This window comes from Mercurialis annua, linkage group LG8 (genome assembly GCF_937616625.2).
Source record: "Mercurialis annua linkage group LG8, ddMerAnnu1.2, whole genome shotgun sequence".
In the NCBI taxonomy this organism is placed as follows: domain Eukaryota; kingdom Viridiplantae; phylum Streptophyta; class Magnoliopsida; order Malpighiales; family Euphorbiaceae; genus Mercurialis; species Mercurialis annua.
Window position 1 is genome coordinate 35,151,672 of NC_065577.1, and position 10,134 is coordinate 35,161,805.

Sequence of the window (10,134 nt, forward strand, 5' to 3'; positions counted from 1 at the left end):
TTTTAACCAAAACTTTTTTTATATGTGGCTGATTTTTTTTTAAAACAACTTGTTGACCTGTTTAATAGGTTGAGTAGATATTAATATATAATTTAGTCACTCATTTTTCATACAAATTTTATATATATTCCTAAATTTAAATAAGAAATTTTAAAAATTACGTGAAAAGTGTTTAAATTTATGTGAACCATGTCTAAATTTACGTGGATTATGCCTAAATTTGCGTGAAGTTGATTTTTCACTAAAAAAACTCAAACTCTCAAATAAAACATAAGAACTGACGGAAATATTACGAAATAAACTCATTTTAACCATTGTTAAAAATCAAAAGCGTTCTATAATAACCTCTTAAACTTCGGGTAACTAAATAGGAAAATTTAAAAATTACGAGAAAAGTATCATAATTTATGTGAAATATGTCTTAATTTACGTGAATTATGCCTAAATTTACGAGAAGTTGATTTTTCACTAAAAAAACTCAAAATCTCAAATAAAACATGAGAACTAGCATGGATATTACAATATAAACTCATTTTAACAATTTTTAAAAAGTAAATGCATTGAATAATAACATCTTAAACTCCGGGTCACTAAATAGGAAATTTAAAATTTACGTTAAAAGTGCCCCAGTTTACGTGAAATAAGTCCTAATTTACGTGAATTATGCCTAACTTTACGTAAAGTTAATTTTTCAGTAAAAAAACTCAAAAACTCGAATAAAACATGAGAAGTTGCGGGAATATTACAAAATAAACTCATTTTAACCACTTTTAAAAGGTAAATGTGTTTTATAATAACCTCTTAGAATCCAGATAACTAAATAGAAAATTGTAAAATTTACGTGAAAAGTGCCCTAATTTATGTAAATTATGCCTAAATTTGCGTTAATTATGCTTAAATTTATGTGAAATTATTTTTTCACTAAAAAATAACTCACATTCTAAAATAAAACATGAGAATAGCGAAAATGTTACAAAATAAATAAATTTTAACGATTTTTAAAAAGTAAAAGCATTGAATAATAATATCTTAGACTTTGGGGTCATTAAATAGAAAATTTTTAAATTTACGTGAAAGGTGCCCCAATTTACGTGAATTATACCTAAATTTACGCAAAGTTGATTTTTCACTAAAACAACTCAAATTTCGAATAAAACATGCGAAGTAGCGGGAATATTACAAAATAAACTCATTTTAACCATTTTAAAAAGTAAAAGTATTGAATAATAACATCTTATACTCCAAATAACTAAATAGGAAATTCTAAAATTTACGTGAAAAGTGTCATAATTTACGTGAATTATTCCTAAATTTACGTGAATTATGCCTAAATTTACGTGAATTGTGCCTTATTTTACATGAAGTTGATTTTTCACTAAAAAAACTCAAAATTTTGAACATATAACAAAATAAACTCATTTTAACCATTTATAGAAAGTAAAAACATTTAATAATAATAACATCTTAGACTCCATGTAACTAAATATAAAATTTTAAAATTTACGTGAAAAGCGCTGTAATTTACGTGAATTATGCCTAAATTTACTTGAAGATGATTTTTCACTAAAAAAATACTCACTCTCATATAAAACATGAGAAATAGCTGGAATATTACAAAATAAACTCATTTTAAAGATTTTTAAAAGTAAAAGCATCAGATAATAACATTTTAAACTTTGAGTAACTAAATAGAAAATTTAAATTTACGTGAAGTATGTCCTAATTCACGTGAATTATGAATAAAAGAACCTGACGTTGATTTTTCATTAAAACAACTGTCAAACTCTCAAATAAAACATGAGAACTAGCAGAAATATTACAAAATAAACTCATTTAACCATTTTTAAAAAGTAAAAGTTTTCTATAATAACCTCTTAAACTTAGGGTAACTAAATAGAAATTTTTTAAATTTACGTGAAAACTGCCGCAATTTACGTGAAATATGTGCTAGTTTACGTGAATTATGCCTAAATTTACGTGAAATTGATTTTTCACTAAAAAAAATCAAGATTTCGAATAAAACATGCATAGTAGCGGGAATATTATAAAGTAAACTCATTTTAACAATTTTTAAAAAGTAAAAGTATTGAATAATAACATCTTAGACTCCAGGTAACTAAATAGAAAATTTTAAAATTTACGTGAAAAGTGTCAAAATTTACGTGAATTATGCCTAAATTTACGTGAATTATGCCTAAATTTAAGTGAAGTTATTTTTTCACTAAAAAAACTCAAAATTTTGAATAAAATGTTAGAACTCAGAGGAATATAATAAAATAAACTCATTTTAACCATTTTTAAAAAAGTAAAAACATTGAATAATTACATCTTAAACTCTGTTTAACTAAATAGGAAATTTTAAAATTTACGTGAAAAGTGCCGTAATTTACGTGAATTATGCCTAAATTTACGTGAATTATGCCTAAATTTACGTGAAATTGATTTTTCAGTTTTCACTAAAAACTACTCACACTCTCAAATAAAACATGGGAAATAGCTGGAATATTATAAAATAAACTAATTTTAACAATTTTTAAAAGTAAAAGCATTGAATAATAACATCTTAGACTTCGGGTAATTAAATAGAAAATTTACATTTACGTGAAAAGTGCCCCAATTTACGTGAAATATGTCCTAATTTACGTGAATTGTGCATAAAAGAACGTGACGTTTATTTTTCACTAAAACAATGTCATACTCTCGAATAAAACATGAGAACTGGCCGGAATATTACAAAATAAACTCATTTTTATGATTTTTAAAAAGTAAAAATTTTCTATAATAACCTCTTCAACTTGGGGTAACTAAATAGAAATTTTTAAAATATACGTGAAAAGTGCCCAAATTTACGTGAAATGTGTCCTTATTCACGTGAATTATGCATAAAAGAACTTGACGTTGATTTTTCACTAAAACAACGTCACACTCTCGAATAAAACATGTGAACTAGCGGGAATATTATAAAATAAACTCATTTTAAGCATTTTTAAAAAGTAAAAGTTTTCTATAATAACCTCTTAAACTTGGGGTAACAAAATTGAAATTTTTAAATTTACGTGAAAAGTGTCGCAATTTTTTGTGAAATATGTCCCAGTTTACGTGAATTATGTCTAAATTTTCGTGAAATTGATTTTTCACTAAAAAAACTCAAGAATTCGAATAAAACATGCGTAGTAGCGGGAATATTACAAAATAAACTCATTTTAACCATTTTTAAAAAGTAAAAGAATTGAATAATAACATCTTGGACTCCGGATAACTAAATAGAAAATTTTAAAATTTACGTGAAAAGTGCCATAATTTACGTGAATTATGCCAAAAATATACGTGAAGTTATTTTTTCATTAAAAAAAATCAAAATTTTAAATAAAACGTGAGAACTCAGAGGAATATAATAAAATAAACTCATTTTAATCATTTTTAAAAAAAGTAAAAACATTGAATAATTACATCTTTAACTTCGTTTAACTAAATAGGAAATTTTAAAATTTACGTGAAAAGTGCCGTAATTTACGTGTATTATGCCTAAATTTACGTGAATTATGCCTAAATTTACGTGAAGTTGATTTTTCACTAAAATAACTACTCACACCCTCAAATAAAACATGGGAAATAGCCGAAATATTACAGAATAAACTTATTTTAACAATTTTTATAAATAAAATATTGAATAATGACATCTTAAACTTCGGGTAACTAAATAGGAAATTTAAATTTACGTGAAAAGTGCCTCAATTTATGTGAAATATGTCCTAATTTACGTGAATTATGCATAAAAAAATGTGACGTTAATTTTTCACTAAAACAACGTCACACACTCGAATAAAACATGAGAACTAGCCGAAATATTACAAAATAAACTCATTTTAATGATTTTTAAAAAGTAAAAGTTTTCTATAATAACCTCTTAAAGTCGGGGTAACTAAATAGAAATGTTTAAAATTTACGTGAAAAGTGTCCAAATTTACGTGAAATATGTCCTTATTCACGTGAATTACGCATAAAAGAACTTGACGTTAATTTTTCACTAAAACAACGTCACACTCTCGAATAAAACATGAGAACTAGCGGGAATATTACAAAATAAACTCATTTTAACCATTTTTAAAAACTAAAAGTTTTCTACAATAACCTCTTAAAATTGGGGTAACTAAATAAATTTTTTTTAAGTTTACGTGAAGAGTGCCGCAATTTTCGTGAAATATTGCCCAGTTTACGTGAATTATGCCCAAATTTACGTGAAATTGATTTTTCACTAAAAAAATACAAGATTTCGAATAAAACATGCATAATAGCGGGAATATTACAAAATAAATTCATTTTAACCATTTTAAAAGGCTTAATGCCTTAAAAAAAACCCCGACCTTTCATCCCCTTTTCAATTCTACCCTGACATTGAAAATTTGTCAATTTTACCCCATTTTGTATTTTTTTCATTTCAATTGTACCCTTAAGCATAAAATTGACCTTTATTTATTTAACAAAAGTTCAAAAGAATTCTATAAAAATGGTCAATTTAATATAAAAAGTTAATCTAATGCAAAAAGAATTAACTTAGAGAATTTTTGGCAAATAAAAAAAAGATCAATTTTATGTTTTAGGGTACAATTGAAAATAAAAAATATAAAATAGGGTAAAAATGACTGATTTGCAACGTGAGGGTAGGATTGAAAAGGGGATGAAAGGTCATGGTTTTTTTAAAGACATTATGCCTTTAAAAAGTAAAAGTATTGAATACTAATATTTTAGACTCCGGTACGTGAAAAGTGCCATAATTTACGTGAATTGTGCCTAAATTTACGTAAATTATGTCTAAATTTTACGTTAAGTTATTTTTCACTAAAAAAAACTCAAAATTTTGAATAAAACATGAGAACTCAGAGGAATATAATAAAATAAACTCACTTTAATCATTTTTAAAAAATTAAAAACATTGAATAATTACATCTTAAACTCCATTTAACTAAATAGGAAATTTTAAAATTTAAGTGAAAAGTGTCGTATTTTACGTGAATTAAGCCTAAATTTATGTGAAGTTGATTTTTCACTAAACAACTACTCAAACTCTCAAATAAAACATGGGAAATAGCCGAAATATTACAAAATAAACTCATTTTACCAATTTCTAAAAGTAAAAGCATTGAATAATAACATCTTAGATTTCTGGTAACTAAATAGCAAATTTAAATTTACGTGAAAAATGTCCCAATTTACGTGAAATATGTCCTAATTTACGTGAATTATGCATAAAAGAACGTGACGTTGATTTTTCACTAAAACAATGTCACACTCTCGAATAAAACATGAGAACTAGCCGGAATATTACAAAATAAACTCATTTTAATGATTTTTAAGAAGTAAAAGTTTTCTTTAATAACCTCTTAAATTTGGGGTAGCTAAATAGAAATTTTTAAAATTTACGTAAAAAGTGCCCAAATTTACATGAAATATGTCCTTATTCACGTGAACTATGCATAAAAGAACTTGACGTTGATTTTTCACTAAAGCAACGTCACACTCTCAAATAAAATATGAGAACTAGGCAGAATATTACTAAATAAGAAATTTTTAAATTTACGCAAAAAGTGACTTAATTTACGTGAAATGTACAATAATTTCCATGAAGTTAGATTTATAAGCAAAAAATCATAAAGAACCTGATGATTTGTAAAAATAACATCATCATGAAAAATTGCGGGTTTATTACAAAATTAACTAAGTTCCCATCAACATGACTGCATAGCATATACAATCCATTAGTTATTTAGGAATATGGATGCCAAATCTACATTTATTAACTAAATCCTGGCCGTGGAAAAAATGACTAAAATGGTAAATAGAAAATCCATATATTTACGAAGTAAGAGACACTTTGAACATTTGGTGACCATAAAAAATTATAATAAACAACATTTCACAAGAGCAATGAGAAATAAAAAGATGCATTACAAGTACTAGTGTCACTTGCATAGAATTCAATTCCAAATGGTGTGATTCATTGACTGTTACTCCTAATGATTAACGGCAATCAAGAAAAACAAAAACACGAATAGCATATTGACTATAAAAAGATAAAGAAATTAAGCTAATGACAAATAGTCGTCAAGTATTAAGTTTACCTCGAGTTTGAGTAATTCTGATGAAGTCCAAACTCGAGGAAAGCTTTTAAACTCGACGTGGTTAAAGCCTTAACTCGAGTTGGGCTATTAACAGATGGCCTTCTACTCGAGGCGAGCAATAGACTCGTCGATTATCAAATGAACAATAGTCATTCACTTGAATTTTAAAAAAGAAAAGTTCACTTGAATGCAACCAAAAGACATTATATGAGCCAAAACTGGAAACCGCCTCATTAGCTTCGTTGCTAAAAGTCTGTGTCTGTTTAGTGAATTGAAAGTTACAGGAGAGCACATATTAAGATCACAAGCAAAATTTATATATAACAGAAGCCCAAGTAATTTATATTCCATGAAGTTTAATAATGCATAAGTCTAACTGATTACAAGTTAAATCTAATTTATGTGAATTAGACAAACACAGTAAGTTCACTACCACATAAGTCGCTTTCAGCAACACTACCATAGCAACACTATCGATACTGTTGCAATAGTACATATAAGGCAACGGAAAGGCTACGGTTAAAAACCGTTGCAAAGAAATTAACAAAATTCTGAAATTTATAACATAAGGCAGCAAATATAGAAAACCGCTGCATTAGTTTAAGAAAACACAACAGTTTGACTGAATTTAGCAACACTTTTAAACTGTTGTCTTTTATCACTTCATACCAAATGATATTTTTAATTATATTTAAGTTCTAATAAACAATAAATTATTTAATAAATAAATTTTTAAAATCAGTAAATAACACTGTAAGAAATTGATGCTATAAGTACGGAATATTTGCGGAAGAAGTTTAATTTGGTCGCAATAAGTTTATTAACTGAAATCGTAGTTGTATCCGATCGGAATATGTAAAATATAACTAAAATTTAGGACGTAATTCGTTTCTTTTCCTCGAATAAAAAAATTTTGGGTCGCAGTAGCCTAAAATTATTGACTCAAATTAAAGAAGACGAAGAAAATCATGGCATTCCATATAACGAGTCAAAGCCCTGAACCCTCTTTTTCAATGCTAACTTTTTGTTATGTTGTGTACTTCTTTGCTATTCAGTATTCTTTTTTCCAACTCTCCTCATTTCTACACTACAACAAATTAATAGATTAGGGACGAAATTATTAAGGACCATAAAAGTTTAGTAAACCTACCAAATTTCTAAATTTGTCTTAAATTGTTATTAGGCAAAAAAGGGGAAAAGAAATCGTCGCTCACTGTGTAAGATATCTACAATAAAACAATTTAAAATCATTCTAAAAAATAAATTAAAATCATATTCTCCCTCTCAAATAAAAATCGCTCAGATGAAATTCTTTCTTCTTTTTTCGAACAACTGTTCACCAGCTAGGGTTTCATGATCATATCTACAAAACTATAATGAAAACACTCGAATTCAAACAAGATGCATGTGATTCAGAGTGAGCCGATTATCTATTGACAGATTTAATGGCGGTGAAGATCTCCTCCTCGAGGCGGACTTTCTTCAATGTCACAAACATCGGAGTGAGTGAGAAGGAAGAGTTTGTGAGTAACACGAGGTACAGTTGCTCAGGTCCCTCTTGACAAGTTGTAGAGTGAATCGACAAGATCCACTTTTATTTTCTTCTCTGATGTTGTGCTTCTCTGGTCTAGGTTTATTTTGTTTAATTGGATGCGTGAGTGTTGCTTACAACGGATGATTTTTGTTTTTTTTTTGCTTTCTTTAACAAGGTATGGAGCTATTTTTCTAGTTTTTATATCAATTAATTCTTATTATTCTGTTGATGGACAAGTTATATGGTTTGTGATGTGAATGAACAGGTTACTGTTGCTTATAACAAGGATACCAGCCCTAACAAGTTGAATTTGGGCGTTGGCGCTTACAGAACTGAGGTATTTTTATTATAGAATTTACTTCTAAGTAATTTCTTTACCAATTTGTGTTTGAAAAGAAAAATAGAAGCTCTCTCTGATTTTTGATTGGAAATTTTGGTGGTTTTGATAGGAATGGGAGCCTCTTGTTTCGAATGTAGTGAAAGAAGCTGAACAGATGCTTGTAAATGTCCTGTAAGTATGGAGAAATGCTTAGATAGAGTCTTCTTATCTTAGATGCTGATAGGTATCTGATAGTTTTTGTTTGTTGTTTTCTTTTTCTCAGTTGAACTTTATATGTTGTATTTGGCGAGGTTCCGTTACGTTTCTGTTTGTATCAGCAGTTAATTGTAGTTTTTTGTTTTTTTTCCTTCATTTTATTGTTGTTTATAACAGTCCTGCCATACAAGAGAATAGAGTAACTACTGTCCAATGATCATTTATTGTTCAACTGATGTTTTTTGCTCAAATTATAGGTTGGAGCACAAACAGAGACATGTCTTAAAGAAAAGAAGTTGAGAGTTGAAGATGCTCTTAATGCAACAAAGGTGACTTCTATATAATACCATTATGGACTATTTCATAGCTGAAGCTGAGAGTTGTTAGATCCATTAGTGACAAAAAAATACTCTTCTTTTTATGAACCTGAGTAGATAGATGCTTCATTGAGGTGTTGTTGGATCCATTACTTGCTTTTATTGATTTGAATACTCATTTCCCTCGACTCTATGGACAATTTGTTGGATCCATTACTTGGTGATTTATAGATGGATTGACTATTTGCCATATGATATTAGAATTTTTATTATGGAAAAGGATAGAGAATTGATTTTTTTTATTTATATATATGTAGGCTCAGTATATTTAAAAGCTGGTGAAGATAGCCGGGATAAAAAATAGCTGCTTCCAGAGTTAAAGCAAAGGCAACTTATGGTATTTGAACCTGCTTGATCCATGAAAGCACCTTTTTAGACATTTTGCACGTTTAAATTGTGTCAGCATGTATTATGTAACTTGTGTTTTTTATTAGTAATTTAGTACTGTCACATGCTTCCATTAGAGTAATTAGTTTTTTCGTGGCATCTATTATTAAATAATGATTCAAGAAATTGAATTATGTGCACTTGTTTTTCTTTGACTACTACTTTACGGGAAACTACTGTATGCAAGTAGAAAATTTAAAAGATTTGCTCCACTGACAGATGTATATGAAGCCATATACTCCAAGATTGCTCTCTCAATACTTGAAGAAGAACAAAAAGGAAACAAAGTGGCTTGTCTGTTGTTTGGGGGATCAAGAAAGGCATATCCTGAAACTTCTCTCTCTATATCCTGGATAATTGTGGAACTTATTGATAACCGTTACTAATTTTCACGCTAACATAGGATTTTCTTGATGGGGTGAAGCTAACAGGTGACATCAATGTGTTGTTTTGGGTGACCCTCGCAGGTTAGCTTCAAAAATTTATACATTCTTACATTATGTGAAATATATTATTATTTGCTTGGTTATGCAAGTATTTTGATATGCTTATAAATATTTTTTTTCTATCGAGTGTACCTGAAGTGTGGCGCCCCTTTTATGAGTCGTCAACGTTGCTAGCTCAGAAGACAACAATGGCAGTTAGCCTTTTCTATGCGTATCTCATTCATAATATTTTTCTACCTCTATAATGAATCGAAAACATTGACATCAGTGAGAGTAACAACGCTTTCTCTTAACGCAGGCTTTAAGATATCTAAGACAAATTTCTCAAGAAATGTCTCAGCCAAATGTCTTTGGTTGGGGAAGAAGACCAGCTGCTTTACGTGCACTTAGTCAGAGATTCAGCAAGTATGAGTTTAATGTTTTCTACTTTGAAATTCTTAATATTATGTAATTGTACCCGGTCGCAGTGCACTTAGCGACAGCTCCTCTAGTTAAGTACTTGTTCTTTTGCACATTTATTTTATTATGTATCATGTTTGCATATTCTAAGTATAATTGTTTATGTGGTTTGCAGGATTTCAAGAAGATATTTGTGGAAAATAATTCCGTAGCAGAGAAGGCGCTCAATGTTTAGTATTTTTTATGCATATTTTGGTGAATATTTTCTGTTTGTGATGTAATGGATGGATGAAATATTTTCCGATTTTGAATTTTATGAATATTTTCTGTTTTTTAA

At 28.4% G+C, this 10,134-nt stretch overlaps 1 protein-coding gene across 9 annotated transcripts; it reads left to right on the forward strand.

Annotated features, from left to right (window-relative positions):
• Positions 1-7,205: 7,205 nt before the first annotated feature.
• On the forward strand, positions 7,206-10,134 carry LOC126659467 (homeobox-leucine zipper protein ATHB-8-like). Of its 9 annotated transcripts, none has more exons than XR_007634980.2 (10): positions 7,206-7,656; positions 7,751-7,828; positions 7,919-7,990; positions 8,103-8,164; positions 8,446-8,517; positions 8,823-8,902; positions 9,172-9,419; positions 9,526-9,609; positions 9,697-9,803; positions 9,973-10,134. XR_007634980.2 is itself a non-coding variant. In XM_050352758.1 (3 exons), exons 1-3 carry the CDS (start codon positions 9,497-9,499, stop codon positions 10,007-10,009), a joined length of 240 nt encoding a protein of 79 aa, XP_050208715.1. In that variant the 5' UTR covers positions 9,426-9,496; the 3' UTR covers positions 10,010-10,134. The 9 variants fall into 9 exon arrangements, 1 of the variants encoding a protein (XP_050208715.1); XR_007634979.2 differs by having other exon boundaries at positions 7,208-7,656; positions 9,526-9,592; XR_007634977.2 differs by having other exon boundaries at positions 7,208-7,656; positions 9,537-9,609.

Coding starts and splice junctions, on each gene's coding strand:
- LOC126659467 (XM_050352758.1), top strand. CDS start 9,497: ATGCTTATAAATATTTTTTTTCTATCGAGTGTACCTGAAGTGTGGCGC. Junction 9,593..9,696: donor CTCAGAAGACAACAATGGCA/GTTAGCCTTTTC, acceptor CTCTTAACGCAG/GCTTTAAGATATCTAAGACA. Junction 9,804..9,972: donor CTTAGTCAGAGATTCAGCAA/GTATGAGTTTAA, acceptor TGTGGTTTGCAG/GATTTCAAGAAGATATTTGT.